The sequence below is a fragment of the Ischnura elegans genome, chromosome 2 (assembly GCF_921293095.1).
Source record: "Ischnura elegans chromosome 2, ioIscEleg1.1, whole genome shotgun sequence".
Classification (NCBI taxonomy): domain Eukaryota; kingdom Metazoa; phylum Arthropoda; class Insecta; order Odonata; family Coenagrionidae; genus Ischnura; species Ischnura elegans.
The window spans coordinates 76,488,333-76,511,778 of NC_060247.1; the positions used below are offsets into that span (position 1 = coordinate 76,488,333).

Below are 23,446 nucleotides of genomic sequence, written 5' to 3' on the forward strand. Positions count from 1 at the left end.
ATTGTACATTAGTTTATTTACATGTTTTCATTGAACTCGATACTTCCCTCATTTTTCACTTAAACGATTCTTCTATTCTTTGTCCATTTCTATTTTATTTTCGGTACTAATGATAGATGTTTCGTCTTGTATCATATATTGTGCCCATTTCTGATCGATATACTGATCTGATGTTATATTTGATATTTTTAATATATCTATTCCCCTCTATTAATTGAATTCGACCCTTAATTTCATACTGTGTGATGTCCATTCGTGGAGCATATCTGGTATCTATCATGGGGTCATGAAGGCTTTTGTACCTAAGTATGGAGGGAGTAGGTCAAGGGTATCTGAGCCCGCCCTGATCAAGAAATACTAGGGGAGTAAAATATTTAAATTTCCAGTACTCCTCACTAACATTCTATATGCATCGCAAAGGTATAGTGTGAAATTTAGTTCCTTATTAGTATCATCCAACGGTAAAATCACAGAGTTGTACACCTTCCCCCAAGGAAATATATCTATACACATGCTTGGGGAACGTATTTCAACTGAAAAATTTTTGATTGCACCAAAATGTTCAGAAATTATTGTTTCTTGTGACAATATTCCATAAGTTGAGCAAGGTTTGTGGGAAGTAATTAGTTAACTTTTAAGAGTGGATTTCAAATGTGTGTATGTGACTAACCATTTTCCGATAATTATTCATTTACTTTTTGTCATTGATGACTTAGATTGGGGATAAGACACTCAGTTTAAAAGAGTTTTTGGCATGAATTCAATGATTAACGGAATTATACAGTTCAATGATAAGCTTTATTGGTAGCTTTTATAGAGTGAGCTAAATTTTTATATTTGCTGAATAGTCATTGATACATGAAAGCGTTTCTCTATGGGTTCTCTTAAAGGCATCTTATTCCTTGGCCTTAAAGATATCAGAGATGTTTATGCAGTGAAGTCTGTTGTGTGCTCTCGACCTCGTTTTGTTCTCACTCACTCAGTGCATCAACTCAGCTCTTGGTTGTGTTGGAAAAAGACCGAGCGAGTTCATCCCAGATTAGTCATAGACTTGCGAGTTTTAAACATTAATAGTTTGGGGAGCAAGCCTTTTCCATTGGCGGAAACCAGAATTTGAACCTAGCCTTGAGATCAGTTGACAAACGGTGCACTGTCATAAATGAACTACAAATCTGAAATTGGATAATATGGAACATCATTTCCATGGAAACAGTCAGGAGCTGATATGGAAAAACATCAATTGTCCTTCAATGGTTATCTTCATCAGATTACGTTTTCTTATTAATTGGCCAATTAAATACTTCTCTTTTTCTTTGTTTATTCAGAAGCCTTCTCTTTTCTTTCACACTCCATAGGACGGCGAAGGTACAAACATCATGACATTGTCGCATAACTTAAATGAGGGCTACAGAAAAATATTATACCATTGTAAAAGAAACACTAGCATTCATATGAAGTTTTTCATCTTAGCAGCAACTGTGTCAGAAAAATAAATAAAAATGCTTCTAGGCATGGGACTCCTTCAATACTTATCCAATTAATCCATTTGATATTTGTTATTCTTCTGTTGCATCTGATAATCATGCCTATTACCCAACACTATATTTTATGGATTTATTTGCTTTTCAACTTCCCAATAAGAGAAAACATCCCTCACAAACCTGTTCAGTTTCTATATTAAACACAAAAACCAAACTGTTTGTGTTAATCCTTACTAGTAGTGATAATAATATTTGAAAAAGTGCATTTTTTATATTTTTATAATGAACTGAGAAGTGAGATACCATCCTATGTTCTGGAGTGAAGTTTTTGTGAGGCACTATCAATCAATGAATTGGTCCATCATTGCTTTCTTCATCTGAGTCATTGTCTCTATATTGTATGGTTCTTGCAGTATTAATTCTGTTTTCAGAAACTTAGCATTGCTATTTTTCCTGAATGAGTTGCACCATCACTTCTGAGCTTTCTTCACAGCTCATGAAATTATGTTGAGTAGTTGTGGTAAACACCCCTAATGCTCTGCCTCAGCATTGCCTAACATTTGCCCACAAGATTCTTCATTGTAGGTTATCACAACCAGTTTATATTTTTCAAACAGCAATTTATTACACTTGTAACACAATGCAACTATAAGGAATGCTGAGAGCTAATACTTTGCTAGGTTGTATGGCAGTTTCCATTTTCCTCTATTTTTACATCAATCGGTGACATTACATGGTACATTTTTGAATGAATGTGTACAAGCATCAAAATCTAACCAATTTCGCTAGGTAACTATATTTAGAAATTTCATTGAGAAATGTATGCATTTTTATAAGTCTCAGCATAATAATAATAAAAAATGACAATCTTGAAACAGAAAGAAATTCCTAAAATGCCGGGATATAAAATTTTTGGAATCCTACTACCCCTAACTCTTGTGTATGTATCATGCCATGCCTCTGTATGAGAGAGTATATTCGTATGAGAGTAAAATGCCATTATTATTGAAATCCATAAAATATGATGTCTAGTTACAATCAGATGTAATTATTGGGAATGTAATTATTTTTCATTCAGTGAATGATAAATAATTACAAAAAATAATGCAATTGATATTTACACATTGTACCTTCGGTTAAAATAACTACTCCGGCATGCAAGTTAGAGCTAATTGACTAATCCTGAAATCCTAGTACCTAATTAAGCCTTCATAACCTTAGCAAAAGTCATCTTAGTCTATTCTTTTATGCTAAAAAAGTAAAGCAGGGGTGGCAATTTGGAATATATGTATTTACCAAATTAAAATTACTGGACTGCACTGGTGTTCCAGTGTTAAGTTCTTCCCTGAGTTGAATTCTCCGTTAAAGCTTAAGTACCATTACGAGTTTACTATCGTCTAATTCAGTCCACTACATTTTTAGGGTGTCATGTCAATAGATGTAGTCAATGTTGGTTTTGCATACAGGACCACATCAACAGGACAACATTGAGTTTGAGATTTTCCCTTACTTTGATCAAAGTAACTTGCTAAGCTGATTCCCATCCATGGCTATGAACTTCAGTTGTCTCCATTCTTCTGTGTGTGTAGTCTGGTCAGATCTGTTTTTTGTGTTAATTCTGATTTGACTTGGGCTAAAGTGGAAACAATTGGGTCTTTCTTTGGAAAAGTTCAAAAATCACCGTCCAGTTTTAATTTGTTTAGGTTATGGCCAAGTTAATTCTTGTTATGTCGACAACGATTTCATCCAGTGAAGAACCTATATAGCCTTTACTGATAGCATAAACTTGAAAAGCATTAATAATTCTGTCAAAAAGTTATATTTTTTGACAGAATAATTAATAATTTTATCCAATCGAATTTAGAATTTAATCCAATTGGATTCTTATTGGGTAGAAACCAATTGGATTAAAAGTATTGTAATATTGTATGAATTTAAAAGGAAAGACTGGATTGTTCCTGGTTGAAGAGTACCAATTAGTCATGTGAATGATTTTCCATCTTGTGGAATAAAATTCATTAATTTCCATGGACGAAGTGCCCACATTGTGTACTCTCATCTATTTATCTACCAATAAATAAAACCTCTCTATCTGTCAGTAATTGATGTACTTCCTTCATATGTATTAATTTGCCTTTATCTGCTATTCATTTAATGAGAAATCTCATTTCATCAATGGTGTATTCTAATTTCTTACTTTTAGCGAGAAGATGTTTCTGTGCAGTTGGAGGCTCTCGACATCTTGGCTGATTTACTTTCAAGATTTGGTGGACTCCTGGTGTCATTTCACCCAACTATATTGGATGCTCTGTTACCCCAGCTCTCTTCTCCTAGGCAGGCTGTGCGCAAGAGGTAGGCTTCTCTTTTATGTTCTATTCAGCATTTTACTAATATACATCTTTAAGTTTGCACTGAAATTTATGCATATACCTTCTGGATCCTAAGATTATAAGTAAATTTATGTATCCCTCTATTAAATAGAACAAGTGCAGTACATCCATTCTTGTATGTTATTCTATATCTAAAAATTTATTTGTTCCTTCAATTGAAGGACTCATTGGAATAAAGTGGTATCCTATGTTTGAAATCGGTGTTAAAGAGCTAGGTTTCCTTGGAGTTCTTGTGTATTTTGCTGTGCATTTGTATTAAGCTCATTGTGTTCATGATATAATCTTGCTTATTTTTTTAAAGTTAATATTTATAGTTCTCTTGTTGGTTGTTTTATTTCATGAGTGCCCATCATCAAGAAAGCTAACTTTTTGCCTTCAAGGGGAAGCCTTTTGTAATTAGTGCAGACAGTCCATGGAATATTGCTCATTATAGTGAACATCATTGAAAAGTGCCTTTTTCATATTTTAATTCTTGGATTCAGGCACTTTAGGAAGCAGATATTTTTGTGAGCAACATTACCCTTGCTGATTGTCATCTGTCAGTGTTGCTCACCTTTTCTTTTCACTCTTCGAGATTGAGAATGACCTTGACAATGTGGCCCAGGAATACCATCTGAAATGAGTGTATGATGACATCACTGTCACACTCATGTTTATTTTACAGCTCCAAAGACTTAATTTCCAAATGGGGTGCATTTGCGGCTTCATTTAGTTTCAGCAATGGTCTAAGCTGAATTCACATGGGAGTAGAACAGATAATGGTGGAACAAATACAAATCAATGAATTGGTGGTGTGGGAAAGGTGCAGGATTAATATATATTGATTGATTCTTTTCTGATTGTCTGTTTGCTGACCAGTGTATCCTGTACAAACCTGGCACAACTCCTGAGTTAACTCCCCTCTTTATCCACACCATCCTTTTCCATCTATTTGGCTTGATGCTTCTCTGCCCTCCAACCCCTGCATTCTTCACCTTCACATCTCTTTCCTGACTTCATGACCGAGAAGTTCCCATCCTCGGTAATTAATTCTTGAAACTGTGCCACACTACACCGCTCAATGGCAACTTATGGTCTCATATTTTTGTATTGATTTCATTTTCACCTCAAACTTAATATCTTGACACTCTTGTGAGAAAATATCATGTGATGAATGCTTATTGAAGTTTAAGTTGCAGTTAAGAGTAAAAGCCAGTATTACAATGACTTGGAGCTTTGATTCCTTGTTGATGCTTTTATTATAAATCTGCTGCATGTACATCTAATACAGAAGCTAGGTGCTGAGTGGGTGAATGATAAAAATTGCCATCATCATCGTAATTCAACATTCCTAATGTTAGTTTCACTCAGCTCTCCATTCCTCTCTATTATCTGCTAGTCTTTCATTGGGATGTATGTCTTCTCTTCTTTATCCTTTATAACCTGTCCCATATAATGTCCCTTGCTCTTCTTCCCTTCCACTTGTTCCTCTATGATTGTTTTCATCAGGCCATCATGTCTCGTAATGTGGCATACAAAGTTGTCCCGTCTTCCTCTTTAGGTTTTTATAGGTCTTCTCTTTTCTCCCACTCTTCTCAGCCTTTCCTCATTACTTAGTTGATCTATTTTATCTCCATCACTCTTCGAAAAATTATTTATCAGGGAATTTAGTATTAGGATATGTCCTCAATTTAAAATCAAAAGTCTGTGGTTTAACTGTAAAGTCAATGTAGTGTTTTTTTCAAGCAATTGAGTTTGTAGTTATTTATTGTATGATTCAGAAAGTGATACCAATTGTGTTACCATTTATAGAGTGCTAGCAATTTCATTTTTACTTGCTTTAATGGGTGTTCCTTTTTTTCTTCCCTTTCTTTCAGGACAATAGTGGCACTGAGCCATTTGGTCATGTCCTGCAATAATCAACTTTACACCAAGTTAATTGACTTTCTCCTTGAAGAGTTGTCAACTAACAGCCAGCCATCAACCACTCGAACCCATATTCAGTGCATTGCATCTATATGGTCAGTTTATTACATTTTTAAGTGTTAGAACAGTAGAACCATGGTTTTCCTGAGAACTTTAAAACTGACAAGTTCATGTTGTAGTTTGCCTGTGTGGAACATATATATAGATTTCTCAGCTATTTTTAATCACCTATTTAATGTTTGTCTCAGAAATATCCCGCTATTCTTGTTGAACTTTGTCATATAGTTGTAGGTGACAAAATGTTTATGACTGAAGCGTTTTGATATTATGCGTAGCTCTAACTTTCCTTGGTTGTTTGGTATCAGAAATGGGACTTAGTGGTCATGGTGCTTAAAATCAGGATGTTTTATTTTAATAATAAAACGAAATGTAATCATATTTTTTCACCGGAAATGTTTTTCAGCAAATGGATGACATCTTAATGCAAGGTATTGTTTTGGTGAAATTATGTATATTTTTCTATAAGAATTCATTAGGCAACTCACAAAATTTTGAACTTGCATTCCTGAGGTCTTATAATCATAATCTTTATTTCTTAGAGTTTTTCCTATTCACAATAAAAAAATACAAAACCAACTTATGATGAGTAATATTAGGCTATGTAGACAATGACACAATAGGTACCTGCAGCATTGCGATACCTTCATTGCATAAGCCCTCAACAATTGCCCTCCGAATCAAATCTGCTTATCTAGGAGCCCAACATTCTGAATGCGCTCAGCTGGCAGTAGCCGGAGCATAAACACTCACCTCCAATTACCCAAGCATTTGTGCTCTGGCTATTGCCAGCTGACCGTATGAGTATTTTTCGGCTCCAAATGAGCGGATTTGAATTGATGGGCGATTGTTGAGCACTTGTGCAATGCAGGTATCAATTTACCCACAAGATGACATTTTTTTGTGAAGACATTTTAATGAATCATTAAAAAAGATATCACAATCACTATCACTAGAAAGAATCTTAAATAATCTCAAAGATGCGGTAAATTTAAATGCTCATTACTAAATTGAACTTTAAATAAATGTGGAATAACAATTAAACATTTGAGAATGGCCTCATGTACAATTATGACTTGAACTTTGCTGTTGCTTACAATGGATTTAGGGGAGAAGTTTTTGCAAAATATTTGTGGCTTTTTCCTATAAGCACACCTTCCATACACTAATAAGTATATATAAATATAGTTTGCACTTCACAATTTTAATTTTGATATAAGAATATGGTATGGGGTGAAATGCAGTCATACTTCAGCTAATTATTCTCTGAAGTAGTCAAAAGTAAAATCAATCAAAAATGTCATCGAAATCCTATTGTTTAATTTTGGTTCATAAGTATAAAACTTCAAAATGTTGGTCACAATGACTGTTGCTGGAGGGTGTTTTGCTGGAAGTCTCTTCATTTTATTCTATTTTACAACTATCATATTTTTACCTGGGCTCATATATCATCTGTTTTGTTTAAATTTGTCAAGTGCAGATGAATGGCAGTGTTTATGTCCATATGAGTTGACGGCATTAAATTTTTTCAGTCGTCAGGCTGGTCATCGCTTTGGAGAGCACGTTGAAAGGATTGTTCCATTGGTCGCTCGTTATGCCCAAGAGGATGATGATGAGCTCCGAGAACACTGCCTGCAAGCTTTTGAGGCATTTGTGCACCGATGCCCGAAGGAAATTACACCTCACGTCCGCAGTGTAAGTTTCAAATTGACTGACTGTTGAGAATTGTGTACATTTATATTATTTGGGTACATATGAAGTAAGCATTGGTGGTGGAATCGGTACAATTTTTGACTCCTACTGTTCTTAAGTCTCAAAGATTTATCATTTTATTATTTATTAGTTTGTTGATATGTTGTTGCAAATATAGGGCATGTCCAGTGAGGTGCAAAAACAGAAATGAAAAAAATGTTATAGATAAAGAAATTCATCCACAGAATAAAATGAGTTTTTCTAAAGAAACTCATGGAGCTTGCATTTGAAGAGAGACATAGTTGTTACTGTCTTAACTTCGGGTGGAAGCTTGTTAAATGTGTAACAGTAGGCCGATGTGCCATGGGACATGTCGAGTTTTTAGTTCTTAAACAATTTGTTGGATGATGGTCGCGCTCCTTGTATAATAACAATGACAATCATCATTGGTTGCTTAATTAGAAATATTATTTTTTGCGCTAGCAATTATGGCATGTGTGCATTCACAGGGGAGATTAAAATGCTAAATTTCTGAAAAACAGATTGACATTGACATGATATTTTAACTATGGGCTAAATATAAAAATGGGGTGCTATAGCTATAAACCTCAGTATCCTCTTGAAATTTGAGCTGAGGTTTTCACCAATTTTTTTATCAACCACTGTATGTGAGTTATTGTTTTATGTCATCGTTTGTGTTTTCTATTTTTTCATCTTTCTTCTCTTCTATAAAATAAAATTTGTTTATGGCATTCTACTTCCACTCTTCATATAGATCACCGATCTCTGTCTACGTTACGTGACTTATGATCCGAACTACAACTATGATGATGGAGATGGAGATGACATTGATGGGCCTGGTGACGGACAGCGCATGGACACTGAGGAAGATGGAGAGGAGGATGACGAAGATGACGAATACTCTGATGATGATGACATGAGTTGGAAGGTAAACTTACCCATAGTTACCAATTGTTTTATTGTTTTCGTTAGAATTTATTTTTATGTAAATCTTAAATTTTTTATTGAAGCAGAACAAATTTCCTTCACATAGTTCATTGGGAAACTAGCCTCATCAAAATTTTAAAACCAATAAAACCGATGTTTATTTTAATGAAATTAAACATTTCTTGGCCATTGTCATAATTATCTTAATGTTGAAAATAAGCTGAATGCATGGTTCCGCAGTGCAAAAGCAAATCCTGCAGTTAAATATTTTCAAAATATTCCTGAATAGGAGGATTCTTATTCAGTTTAGGAAATGCTCTGTTGTGAAATCATTATTTTGAAAAAAATCCTTTATTTTTTCATTCAGGTTCGAAGGTCTGCAGCCAAGTGCCTGGAAGCAGTGATTTCTACACGTCACGAGATGCTTCCTGATTTCTATCGTACTATTTCTCCGGCACTCATTGCCAGATTTAAAGGTATACTGGTCTCAAATGTGGATGCATGAATAGCAATTACAGATTTTAAAATTTTCCTTTATTGTCCGAGTAGAATGTAATATTGTTTCATATCATTGCCATTATCTGTTAGGTATCGGATGAGATTGAAAGTCTTTTTTCGTCAATAAGAGTTGTCCTAGGAAGAAACTAGTAATTGATCTGGTGATTCAGGTTTTATATGGCTACATCAAGGTTATGACAGAAAAGGTTCCCTAGGTGTAAAATGTTCCACCTGCTGTATATCTATTCTCTTACTCCATACTTTTTTTTTTTCATATCAAGTGGAAGTTACTAGAAACATATGAAGTTACTTATTTATATTGATAGCATTTTGTTCTTATTATTCCTTTATTAAAATTATTTTAAGAAATCTATTCAGGACAAATAATTTCTTAAATATTTTATTAAATGCTCAACTGTATACTGAAGTTGATGATCTGAAACTTATGATATTTTGTTTTATATTAATTACATTGACAGAGAGAGAAGAGAATGTCAAATCAGATGTGTTTCATGCATACATGGCTCTGTTAAGGCAGACACGGCCAGCAGTGAACTTGTCCCTGGATCCAGACTCCATGGACCATGAAGAAGGCCCTATTTCTATGTTGCAGCAGCAGGTATGTGACTATTTCCTGCCAAGAGTGGGATGTTTAGGTTCCGACTCCCAATTTTTCACTCTTTATCTAAGTTTTGAGATCTACAATTGTGGGAATTTTATCTTTCTATCACTTTGATTGTCAGTCTCAGACAGCTATGAGGTGACTCAGTAAATTGTTGGTGCTGTATTTCCAAATCTTGCAATTTCGTATCCAAACAAGATCGTCCAAATGCCATGGACCCAAATGGATGGTAGTATGCTTTAACATGCCAGGGATATAATTTTGTCGTTAGGATGTAATTTTGTATTAGTTTTCCAGTTGTTAAAATGCTAACAAGCTGATAATTTTCCAGGTCCCAGCAATTGTAAATGCAGTTCATCGTCAGATGAGGGAAAAAAGCATTCGTACTCGCCAGGACTGCTTCTCTCTACTCAAAGAATTGGTTGCTGTACTACCTGGAGCACTCTCTGATCATATTCCTGCTTTGATTCCAGGAATTCAGTACTCTTTGGGGTTAGTATTTCTTTATTTACCTCCATGTACATTCTTTATAAAATTGCATTTTACCCACGACAAATATGAGGCAAAAGTGTTCCAACTACAGGGTATAAAACAAGTTTTTGAATCATCATTGGTAAAACAAACACATGCCTATTGACTCACATTAATTGCCATGGAAAAAATTCCCAAGGACCAAGAATGGATTTTTCAAGCAGGCTTCCGCGGAGATTATGATGATATCTGGTGATTTTTCCGGGTATTCTTCCGCGTTTATCCATTTTGTAGGACAATATTTTGCCAACGTTCCAGGTGGCTTCCTCAGGTCCACTGAAGTGTCGATGCAGAAAGTTGTTCATCTTATATACACCCCATTTGCCGCCTTTTTTGTGGAGGTGTGCCCTGATTGGTCAGGATCTTTGAAGACCCTTTTCCATGCGCTGGAGAGATTGTAGCCGTCTTCATGCCGTATATAAGATGAACAACTTTCTGCATCGACACTTCAGTGGACCTGAGGAAGCCAACTGGAACGTTGGCAAAATATTGTCCTACAAAATGGATAAACGTGGAAGAATACCCGGAAAAATCACCAGATATGACCAAGAATGGAACTGTGTGCCATTGGTTTTCCCACGGTAAGTTACAGAACTGTACACCTTCCAGCAGGGTGACCAGGGCCTGGGAAAACCGGCACTGGAAGTAATCGGGAAGTACTTGTGAATTTTTAGTCCTTGGAATTATCCATGAATTATTCATAAATGTTTGCTCTTCAACCTGTAATGTCATGATCTTTTAATTCTGAATTATTTCACATAAAATTTTGCCATTCCAATATCCAGTTTCTGGCCTAAAATGTGTTTGTTGTAATTTATTGAAGGCGATTTTCTTTACATGTATGCTTTACAATGCATTAACTGTATTTAAAATTGCATTTTATGAAAACATGTATTTATCTATTTAAATCTTCAAATTATGGCAAATTTCTTGAGGCGCCCAAGTAAGATATTCATGAATTAGGTGTAAAATTTTACCTTACTAATTGTAAGTCTTTAATTTATAAATGTAAAAATAATGCATAAATATAATATTAAATATGAGTGTTGAAATAGTTTTGGGTGTTTTAAAATTCATATCTATCTCAGTAATCATGTAGGATTAACCTGAAATTTTGTAAAATTTCCGTGGAAAACCTGGAATTATGCATGAATTTTTCTGCTTTTAATTGGCTGGACACCCTGTCCAGGTTTCTATATTCCCTTGGTAATTTCACCAAGGCTCATGGTGTTAGAAGTTAGACCCTCATGGTCCATTTAGAAGGTAATGCAAGTGTGAAAGGATTTGCATGAAGACATATCCGGTTGAGACCCTCTAAAATCTTTGTGAATCCACTACGCTTAAAAATAAGTAAAATTGTGTTGAAGTTCAATAGAAAACCAACATCAAGTATTGCAATATACTCACTTGAAGGATAATTTATGGGCAGGTCACAAACTTAGTTCATGTTAGAAGCTAGTAAGACCAAGTAAAAAGAGAAATTAGCCTCTACATTATTGCACTTTGAGTTTAAAAAAGTTGAGGCACAAAGTAATAATGTACATGTCATCATTTGTTTGATATGGCTAAACGTTGCCTTTTAGAAGGAGCTATACAATCATGGCTGAAAGGGGTGTCATTTCTTTCTTTTTTTCGGTGTAACATTTCAGTGAAAATTAAACACATAAAGTAATATTAGGGCCAACCATTTCTGTTTTAAAATAACTCTGACTTATTTTATATTTTGATGTTTTCATGCATGAATATCCAAAATCTTCAGTAAGTATTGCACTCTACATCTTTTTCGATGAAATTTTCATCTACAGGGAAAAGAATTCTAGCAGCAATATGAAGATAGATGGACTCTCCTTTGTTCATTGCTTGCTCACTTCTCATCCTGCTGAAGCATTTCATCCTTATGTTCATCTTTTGTTGCCGCCAATTGTTGCTGCTGTCTCAGATCCATTCTACAAGATTGCAGCGGAAGCACTACTTGTGCTTACTCACATGGTCTGCGTGATTAGGCCTTTGGGTGAGTGGCACTTATATTAGATGTTTCGTCTATGATGGTGTGGTTATAACTTTTGCATTTTATTTTTCATTCATGGTATGTGCAATTGACCCCATTCGAAGGATGTTTTCAAGGGGTGGCTTCATACTAGATAAATGTTTACAGTAGGGAAGTACACTAGTGTTTCAAATGTACCAAACACATTTTTTAAATTAGAGTTCAGAATAACATAATGTCGCAAAACCACAGTTTAAATCCTAATAGTGAATATTTGATTCGAGATGACCGTCCGAAATATGGAAAAATTCAAAGGCCGCTAAATCGGGTGTCCATGTTGAATATTGGCCGTGACGCCACAAGGCAGTAGCAGAAGGCAGCTTCTACGCCGTTTAGTTCTACCACTATTATTGCATAGAAAAATTACAGAATTTGAGGGTATCCGTTTTTTGCTGTCATAAAATATCTTCAGAATATATATGTGGCTGCTTCTCTTTTGAGTAAATGACTTCATCATTGTGTAATATATTAATATTCATTTACGTGTCAACTTCAAGTTTGGAAAGAGTAGTACGAATAGCGCATTGAATCTTTAATAAATAGATGATGGTATTTATTTTTCGCTGGGTATATTTTGGCACAATGCCGTTTATCATGCCAAAACTTTTTTGTAAGAACCGAGTCAAACTAATAAACCTATTTCAGACGTTTTCTGCAAGACTAATTCGTTGCGTATGTATTCACGCCGGCCGGAACGTTCGCCCTTCGCAACTAGAATCATGGGATGCTAGCCTTATTTCCGTGCTGGCTGGTTGTTGCAATGGTTCGCTGTCCAGGATGGGTTCAAGAAAAGATAATCTTGTTTGGGAGAAGGAAAATTCCAACGATTTATAAATGGTATACCAAACTTTGATGTATTTATGGTCACCGAATTTTTGAAAAAGGAGGACATGTTCAACCTTCCATGGAAATGCCAGACGTTGAGGCTAACAAGGGGAGACCACGTACCTTGCTCCATCTTTTTCAATTAAGGCCTTAGTTAGGCTGTAATTAATTTATTAATTTTCATGCGTTACTTTTCGCAAGTCATATATATAAATCCAAAATATCCTACCAATGGGTCGGTTGGGGTAGTGGTAGCGTGTACGATTACAAGGAAAGATTCCCTCCCTAAGGACCAGGCTTCTAGACTACGTCACGGCAAGGACCAGGCTTCTAGACTACGCCACGGCATTATTTTTTGTTGTCTTCATTGTGATCATACGGCGTCAAGTTTATCATTAATTATAATTGCAGCAATCATTGACATGAGACAATTTTTTATCATCAAAAGGTGTTTAGGTATTTTAGCAGTGCCATTGCAAACGCAGAGATACGATGACTACAAGGGTTGGTGTGCGCTAAAATGTTAATTTTTTCTTTGCTTATACTGACCAACTTCCACATTAAAAATGAAAACCACTCTTGCAAGAGCACATACCATTAAAGGCTCGCGGCAAGCAACAATATGCGTACAGACATAATTAATAAGAACACAAAGCGAATATAAAATGCCATATATCTCGAACACTTGTAATTCACATTACTCCAAAGGGAGTTTACTTACTCAGTACCTACCTCAGTACCTTGTACTCAGTACCTACCAGTTTACCTCAGTAGCAGTGCTAAAAGAACCAGTCTGAAATATAATTTCAATTAACAAATAGGATGAAATAAAAGTTGATAACCCTGGACCGGGCGCGCTGGCGTATAAAATATGTCAATCTTTGAAAACCAAGGATTTCCACATTGTACGTATATTCTGGGCTAGAATGTTCTCGTGTATTCCTACAATGTACTTTGACTGCCTATATTTCGAGTTTTCAAAGTTCGAGGTATTGTAGCTAATTTTTTTAGATCAGCAAGATGAACCCGTCACCAGTGGAGTACAAATGACACCGCGCGACCTGCCGTGTACCTTTATATCAGTATCACCTATAAATGTACTAATTTCAACAAATAAAGATTAACTTTAACAAAAATCGTTTGTTATCATATATGCACATATCATGGGCAAAGTACGCATTTTGCCTAGTCGTGTAATATAACAGTCGTGCCATATTTCTTTTACCAAACTACTTTCAGTTTATAAATTAAGTAGGTCTACGCGGAAGATGGTATATTTTGACTCAACACACTTTCTGACGTGACTGAGGTACCTATTAAGTAAATTATTATAATATAAATATCAATTTGATCTTACAATACCTTCAAATGATCTTTAAAACAGAATATCATCGATAGGTAAGACTCAGGAGCAGCCTTGAACCATTTATTCCGTATAGCTTGTGCTTAAGGCACGGGAATGAATATCTTCTCCAGGCTTTTGTTTTGGCGTTGAGATGAAATTTGGAACAAAAAATCATTTATAAATCTATTTTGAATTCATGTTTTCGGTATTAGACGACATTTTTAGGAAGCAAACTCCACCGATTCCCGGAAACTCTCGCTGCGCCAAAGAAGGCGACGGAATACAGCGATACTCCACTGGTGACTACTGCCTTGTGACGTCACATCTCAATCAAGATGGAGGCACTGTGTTTCAGCGCAACATGAAATTTTCCGACTTTCAAAACGTTTTAAAGTGCATACCCCAGATGCAGGAAATAAAAGTGACTATACTAATGTTTCTTTTTTAGGCTATACTTTCAAATTCAGCAATAAAAAAAAAATAGTGCACTTCCCTATTATCATGCATCTCCTATTTAAAGTTGTGCTTAGCTGTAAACTGTGATGTTTTTGTATGTCATTCTATTGATAACAGCACTTGTTCCTTTTACAGTGAGTCCTCGTTTAACGTTGTTGATTCGTTCCTGAAAAAGTCGACGTTAAGCGAAACAACGTTAAACGATGCAGTGTTTCCCATAAGAAACAATGTAAAAAATTTAAATTGGTTCCTAGCCATGTTCCTAACAATCCATTTCTTCGTGAAGAATCCAGAATTTCCCGGGCGAGAATCCAAGGAGGCCAATTATCGGAGCCGTAACTTTAAGCAGACTTTGTGACCAATCGGGAGACACCTGAATCAGGCCAAAACGAAAAAAATCTGAATCTGACACTCGGAAGCACGAGGATGAAGGGCGAGTCAATTTTCGTGATGATATAATTCTTTAACCCGGCGGAAATCGCGAGAAACATTCATTACCGATTATTCACTTCAGCATGATAACGATTCATTCGAAACTAAACGAATTTTCATAACGAAAAGGTTGGGAAGAAGGCATTATTAAATGAAATATAAAAACTAAAAAGAAAGTATTTTAATGGCGAAACATCGATATTTTCAGTAACAGAAGAAATTTTAATTGTAAAAACTCGACCTGCAAACCTAAAACTTGACCGATCTCTCCAGCAGTTGCACCTTCTTCAATTCTTTTAATAATACCAAGTTTTTGTTCTAATATCGCCGTTTTTTCTTCACGTCTGAAGAACCGCCAGGATAGCCACTCTTCTTCGTGGACATTTTTTTCGGTTGGCATCAGAAAAATAAACGGATAATGGGTAAATGAGGCGATAATTATTCGCTCAGACGCATATTTAACATACGCTACCCACGCCAACCTTTTCTGTCGAGCGAAAATTACCAATCGCATTAATATAGTAATATTTACTATACATAAGAGGCGCTTGCGTCCTATTCGCCATTCATTTTTTTTCGCCGCGCATAATTTGAACAACGTTATCGCGAAGCAATAACGACGTTAAATGATCAAGGGTTTCAATTTTTGGACAACGTTATCGTGAAACAACGTTAAACGGGACGACGTTAAACGAGGACACACTGTATTTTTATTGCTTTTTGAAGCATTCATGGTTGTCTGTAAATTTTTTATTTTTATTCATCTCAGTGAAGTTAATTATTTCAATCCATTTGTCAATAATGGACACCTTGAGTAAAATTGAAACTTTTTTCTGGGAATGTGATTTAATTGGTGTATGAGAATAATTCTCAAGAGTATTGAGCTAATTGAGTAAAATTGTTGGAAGTGCTCTTGTCGACAGAAGTTGAATTGCAAAAAAAATGCACAGCCCGTTTTAATTCTGGTATTTTTCAAGTTTTTGTGATGGTCTAAGGTGGGTAAGTTAACTAATGAGCAAGTCTTTAGTATTAGTCTTCAAGTATTAGAAATGCAATCCCTGTGCAAACAGTTATTTTAGTTTTGTGTTGCAAAAAATAATAAGTATTTACTTGTTAACCATTATAAAATCAAAGTTAAAGCTTTTCCTTATAATAATGAAGGAAGATAAGGAAGGTCATGGCACCCATTTAATTGTTTATGCTTATTGCACACAGAAAATGTGACCACTAAGAACTTGTACAAGGACTTATCCTATTTTGATCCAAGGAAGTAAAAAATTTTGGTTAGTGCTCTTAACCAAATGCATTTTATTCAAAGACCTTATCTTATGATCTGTGAGTAGTTTTTGCATTGATTAACAGTAGATTCTATATAATTTAGTATTTACCAGGGTCAGAGTTCAGTGTTGGATTTATGGAGGTCATTTTAGCTTATGCTGCTGTCTGACATTAACAATAGGCAATAATATTATTTTTGTATCCATTGGCATTGTCACCACACTAGCAAAGATAGGTTGCTGATGAGAAACCTTAATTATTAAAATATCTTCTTTTTTTTTTGGTTTGCATATTATTTGTTTGCTATTATTTCTAAAAAACTGTAAATATTCTACTAACGTAAAATGCGCAGAATAAAGGTAACATATATTAGCTCTTTCTTGGTTTTCTATTGTCAGGTTTTCAGCCACCAAAATAATAAGAATAAAGTTAACTCTTATATTTTAGTTTGTTTTTAATAAATTATTGTGCCTTTTTCAGATGAGCCCAAGGGTTTTGACTTCACACCATTCACAGCAGAGCTATACCGATGCACATTGGTGCGCTTGAGAGCAGCTGACATTGACCAAGAAGTGAAGGAGCGTGCTATATCATGCATGGGTCAAATCATTTGCAACCTTGGTGATTATTTGCAAGTAAGTGATAGTATTTTATGCTTTAAGTGTATGCTGGAAATTTTCATATGGGTCAAAATTCTGGAAATATTTTAACGGAAGTTTTTATGGCTATTTTGAATTACATTTAAACCACAGTGAACAATCTCATTAAAGTGAATTCATGGTTGCCTCTTTAATTAAGGTAAATCATCCATTAACCATGTAGAATTTGTCAATTTACATTTTATTTTTTTAGGGCGAACTTCACACTTGTTTGCCTATATTCTTGGATCGTCTGCGAAATGAAATCACTCGTTTAACCACAGTTAAGGCTCTCACAAAAGTTGCTGGCTCTCCTCTGCATATTGACTTGTCACCAATCCTGGTAAGTATTTATCTACTGTATTTTCAGTTATGATTAGTGGAATTTTTATGTTATAGTGAAAATTATGCACTCCACTTGGCTCCAGGTGCACTTGCACTTTGTGCGTCTAAAATTTATCTATTGCATACGTTTTTCCTTAACATAAGACTAGTGCTGTTCTGGTGTTTCATTAAAAAAAACCTTTATGAATACTGAATATCTTCACTTTTTTTTATTTTGTATTTGGTGAAAAATGCACCACTATTGTAACAATTAAATCATGTAACCATGAAAATTTTTGCCGTGTGCTTAAGTACTTAAAATTCTCAATGTTTTTATTATTGAGAACTTGATTAATGACATGAGGAATTGGAAACATAGGCAGTATCTCTCCAGCATGTGTATTTTTTCTTCAAGGCTGAAGCTGTCCCTATTTTGGGCTCTTTCCTGAGGAAGAACCAAAGGGCTTTGAAATTGAGCACTCTGACCCTTTTGGATACACTAGTCAAGAACTATGGATCTGCACTCACCAATGAACTTCTTAATGAGGTATGCAATGCTGTCTGTCAATGAATTAAGTTTCTTGGTAATCATGACTAAGCAGTCACTTAATTGTCCAAGGATTTCTCTCTGTGGAATTTTTAATGGTATGTTCTCTATCACAGTAAGTTACATACTTAATTTGTTCCCCAAAAAATGAGCATTAATTAAAATAGAACTCTGAGAGTCATCAAATTCCATAAAGACTACTCCGCAGAAATTCAGTCAATTCAATTTTTAAATTATTTTTATGTGGTTACAATTACTTAGCAAATGATGTGCATGCATTTTTACCATCATGGTACTGAGGCCATCCTGATGCACCTCTGCCAGGAAGGTGAATAGAGTAAGTTAAGATAACGAACTCATTAAAGAGATGAATTAAGATCATGCCTTTAGTGGATATTTGGTTATTGTTCATATTTATTGTTCAATTGTATGAAGTTGTGCTTTAAAGTACTCCTTACACTCAATGCAGGTGACATCAGAGCTGCCTCCATTGTTGAGTGAAGCAGATCTCCACGTAGCTCAGCTAACGCTGACATTACTCACCTCCATTGCCACTCTACTTCCTACTGCTTTGATTGGGCCTTCACATGCTATTCTCCCTGAAGTGCTGCATCTCGTGCGCTCACCATTACTTCAGGGTAAGTTACCAAACTTAATTTACTTACAATCCTTCACATTATACATTACATTATACAGACTGGATAGAGAATGCTCTCAATGGCTGGGAAATGACTTGCTCTGTTGGAGATTTCATGTATCCGAAAATGACCGAATGAAACCGCTCAATTCCCATTATCATCGTCATTTTCTGTTTTTATTTCTTTTCAGAGATAAATAGACCCTCTACGTCAGATCCAGTGAGGTAGAAGGTCAATTTTTTTTTGTAAAATTGCATAGTTATGTATGGGAATGAAATAATTTAATATAATTTTGGGAATGAAATCTTTCAAAATGATAATGTTCCCTTGCGTCCAAAAACCTCAATTCTCTGATTGCGTGCTGTGCAATCCATGGCAACATGATCACAGATCCAGAATCAATTAGGATAGCTAAGATTAATCAAATATATGTACCATTGCTGGAACCATATTACAGACACTGCACTATTCATTAACGTCATGCAAAGCTGCCTCTGAGGCATACCATAGGGATACAATAGTATAGATGGATACAATTCCTTGAGAATATGAGGAGATCAGTCTTCACGCAGTTGGTGATGCTTGGAAACCAAAGACACGGAGCTTTAGTGAAAGCAATCATTGTGCTATTGCAAATCTTTCAGCCATTGGTGCATAGTTCTTGGAAACAATTGCTTGGAAACGAAAAACAAATCCAGAGATATTTTTGAATTTTTTAAATCCAGGTGCTGCCCTTGATTCTATGCTGGGATTCTTTAGAGCATTAGTGGTTGCTGGACTTCCTGGCCTGGGACATAGTGATCTCCTTGGTATGCTAGTGTCACTTGTGCACCAAAATAACTCTGGAACTCCTGCATCTCATCAGTCTCGTGGGACATTGCCTGTTGTTCATCGACAGGTAAGACTCGAGTTGGATTGTATTGATTGGAACTGAATTACATTTCCAAGGCTTTGTCAAAGTACAGTCCACATGTAATAAATCTGCTGGTAACAAAGTTCCGATTTAATGAAATGAAAGCTGTTCAGATCAAAAAAAGGCCTTTTTGCCATGTAAATCTTACTTTTTTTACAAAGGCATACTGAAAGGAGTCCTGCTTATAATGATGTTAGTCTTGTTGCAAGATGTATTTTATATTTTCATCCTCAAATCAGCTATCATTAAATGTAATGGCAATGTAGTATTTGTTTTAAGATGCTGAGAGCTCCAGCAATATCCGATTATTTTCACCCACGATCGCTCAAGGGGAAATTTACCAATAGCACCAGAACTCTTCAGACTAGGAGACCATGCAAACTCCCACCCCTGCAATAAAATGGGCAAAGCCTGTCTCTGTAATTGCGAGGTAACTCCCATCCCATCTCGCAGTCTACCCCTTCCTAACTCCACCATTGACCCTTCCCATGATTATAATTCTTTGGCAGTTTTTTCAGCACCTTGTGCTGTATTACCTTAGTGTGCAATCGTATAGACAGTCTTGTGGTATTGATCACTTAAGTGGCCGATAAAGGAAGAAGAAAGTCTTAAGTTTAAATGCAAAATTAGAAATTTTCAGAGGCTGTCACAAATAAAACCAATTTCACAAAAAAAGTATGAGATTTCACTCATCACTTTATCAGGTAGATTTAAAAAATTGGGAGAAAATTGAAAAATGTAGTGAGTGTGTGACTTTTTGATCTCATAAAAAAATTCCCCACTCTTAACTTTCAGATATGGACGGTTTTGTATTTAAGTGGCCTCTAATAATATCCCCCTTCCTATTTCCTAACAATCTTCGTATTGCTTTTCCCAAAACCCAAGTCAGGGTTGACTCTTCCATTGAGTCTACTTCCTTCCTCTCCATGCGTTAAAACTCGTCCAGTGTTTAAGTCCCATCCTGTTCCGTGTTTCACTCCCTTCCAGTCGTACCGCTTGCCTTCTTCTCCCCATTCACTTCTCAAAATTACCAAAATGAAGATTACCGATGTGGCTGATTGGCGGCTAATTTTGATGATGATGATTTAAATGAAATGCGTGGTTTATTATGTGCTCGCAAATGCTCCAACAGAAATCTATCCTTAGCATCTGAACCTTTTCAAATTCCACATTTAATTGCAAAATATAAGAAATTTAAACTACAGGAATGCAAAACACAAAGAAAAATTTGTAGTCAAGTCCTTTGTGATGAGAAATTCCATGCAACTTGGTAACTCCGTGGCAAGCAGCAGCTTGATGGGTGAATTGCAAGGAGAGAGAGTGACTTCTTCCAATCTAGGCCGATTAGCATAAGAGCGATGTGACTTGTTAGAGAACTGGACTATAGTACTTCAACCCCCTCCTCTGGTGCTTTAGGGAAACTAGCGAGCAGATGACAAAAACAGAAAAGGAACAAAATAAAAATATGTGCATTGTCAGTATGTTACAAGTTACTTTTACATCCTAATTTTACTCAATATAATAATCTCTGGATTTGAGAGTTTCAGTTTTTATGCTCAGTGAATAAGGTATCCTTTATTGTATTTTATTTTTTCTGTCAGATTTGAATATTTAATTAGATACTCAACATGTTGGAGGATGAAGGTTAAGAACATGAACATAGAGGCTGAGTTTTTTAATGTTGTTTCATGAGTAAATCTTCACATTTACTGACTCTGTTTCATCGGAAAGTTGTGCCTTGGCTATTGCAATGCCTCTAGCCTGCTAACATTGTACCAAAAGGGTACATATTTGGCTAGGCGTACACCTCAGAAATAGAAAGTTAACTTTAAGACTTGGGTAATTTGGAAATTACATCTATATTCATGTGTCAATGAAGCTTAATTACTCTGTTCTTTTAATCAAATGTGCAAACTAATTTTTGAAGAAAAATTCAATGGTTTTTTTGTGAATTATGTCGGAAATACTGTAGAAAATACATGCATAGTTGTGGATGACATTGTCAAATTTTTATTTTTGTGTGACCAGTGGTAGTTTTGAATATGCTGTAGGTATCATTTTTTTTTTGCAAATTTAGCATTCTTAGATGTATAATGAGATAATTCCTATGATAAAAACCTCTTTTTTTCCATGTTGTATTCCAAAAAATATTTTCTCTGTCAGGCATACCATTCTTTGGCAAAGTGTGTTGCTGCCCTCACTGTAACATGGAGTAGAGAGGAGGCTCTTGGAGTAGTGGAGAAGTTTTTGGCTGATGTCAGGAAAGGCACAGCTGAGTGTGCTGGTGCAATACCACCTCCTAACCAAGGATCTGCAACATCTGTGTCACCTGGTCGATCAGATGCAGAGCATGTTTTTGCCTTACTAGCTATTGGAGAAATTGGACGTCACTTGTAAGTTAACATTCCATTAATTACCTTAGCCTTCATTATCAAGCTGATAATAATTAGGAAACTAGCATATTTCCCTTGAAATGAATGAAAAGCATGAAAACAGAAGCTCTTCTCAGTGTATTTGACTTTTTCAAGAAAGGATTCATTCAAAACTGATGGTTAGAAGTGAGCCACTTTTGATGGTAGTTTGATCAAAGTTGTTGCTTAAAATGGAACAGAATAAAAAATTAGATCAGTATATGTAGAAAGAAATTTTTTACTGGAAAAAACAACTTTTTAGTGCTTGCCTCTGAAGATATTTTTTTGAGTACACATTTTAAGAAGTGAGTTTTCTATGGCTTTAATGGCCTTCCTATGCTTTATGAGAGATTCTGCACCCAATATCCATGCTACTAGGAGTGCAACCTTATTTTCATAATGTAAAAATGGTGTTGTTTAACAAAATTTGATCAACGCAAAGTCCATAAGGAATGCATCCCTTACATTTAATGAGACGTGAGAAGGCCCATGTTCTTTAGAAAAAGTGGATTGGCCCTAAAGTTTTTATTGAGTATATGCATCAAAATAGAAGCCTTTCTCATGAGCATTAGGGCTCATGAAATGGGGATTAGATATCACTTTATACTTTAAACATTTTGGCCAGTGTGTTGACTCAAGGATGGTATTTAAATTAGGTAATATCCCTGAAATTGCTTACCTTTTGCTCTATTGTCATACTTCATGGTTTTCTACTTGTAGAGACTTGAGTGATGTCCCTGACATTGGACGTGCCATCCTGGATTCATTTTCGCCACCATCGGAGGAAGTCCGCTCAGCAGCATCACATGCTCTTGGAGGGATTGCTGTTGGCAACCTCTCTCGCTTCTTACCTTTTGTTTTGAACCAGATTGAGTCGACACCCAGAAGGCAGTATCTACTTCTGCATTCCCTGAAGGAGGTTAGCATTATGAATTTCATTATGCATGGGTCATTTATTGCAAAAAATGGGAAATGGCCATTTTTGTCCCAGCCATCTCTAATTCTGATCAAAATTGGCACTGACGATGGTTTTTTGTCTCAAAGTTAAGCATGCAAAACTGTTTTTCTAAAATATTGTTTAATTGCTGAGGGATAGCTCTTTGATAAAATTGCTATTTGCCTTTTTTAAAGGAAAGGAGATTTTTGCCTTTGTTTTTAGGCAGTGTTTATTGATAAGAAATATTTACCTTGAAAACAGTGTTAGAAAATTCTCCATAATTATTAAAAGTCAAATTGTAGATAACATGAAACAAGATTTCTTCACAGGTGAATGAATTTCTTAATTAAATACATAATATTTGTTGTTAACATATAAATACAAAATGTTAACATTTACATAAATACAATATTTGTTGTTATAAGTGCACTTTAAATTGGCAGTATTGCTATATGTGTATCTCTCTATTAAAATAAAAATAAAATAATTAGTCTTAAAGTCTCAGCTAATTAAAAATATGAGCTTGTCATT

At 35.4% G+C, this 23,446-nt stretch overlaps 1 protein-coding gene across 1 annotated transcript in view; it reads left to right on the forward strand.

Annotated features, from left to right (window-relative positions):
- The window catches only part of LOC124153993 (cullin-associated NEDD8-dissociated protein 1), a 31,500-nt gene that overhangs the window by 1,525 nt on the left and 6,529 nt on the right, over window positions 1-23,446 (forward strand). Inside the window, exons 4-18 of the mRNA XM_046527454.1 lie at window positions 3,685-3,833; window positions 5,728-5,871; window positions 7,366-7,528; window positions 8,301-8,474; window positions 8,841-8,949; window positions 9,451-9,590; window positions 9,925-10,085; window positions 11,930-12,135; window positions 16,988-17,142; window positions 17,360-17,488; window positions 17,885-18,016; window positions 18,486-18,654; window positions 19,380-19,552; window positions 21,731-21,960; window positions 22,699-22,897. Coding sequence (XP_046383410.1) covers window positions 3,685-3,833; window positions 5,728-5,871; window positions 7,366-7,528; window positions 8,301-8,474; window positions 8,841-8,949; window positions 9,451-9,590; window positions 9,925-10,085; window positions 11,930-12,135; window positions 16,988-17,142; window positions 17,360-17,488; window positions 17,885-18,016; window positions 18,486-18,654; window positions 19,380-19,552; window positions 21,731-21,960; window positions 22,699-22,897 — 2,433 coding nt within the window. The remainder of the gene's footprint in view (window positions 1-3,684; window positions 3,834-5,727; window positions 5,872-7,365; window positions 7,529-8,300; window positions 8,475-8,840; window positions 8,950-9,450; window positions 9,591-9,924; window positions 10,086-11,929; window positions 12,136-16,987; window positions 17,143-17,359; window positions 17,489-17,884; window positions 18,017-18,485; window positions 18,655-19,379; window positions 19,553-21,730; window positions 21,961-22,698; window positions 22,898-23,446) is intronic.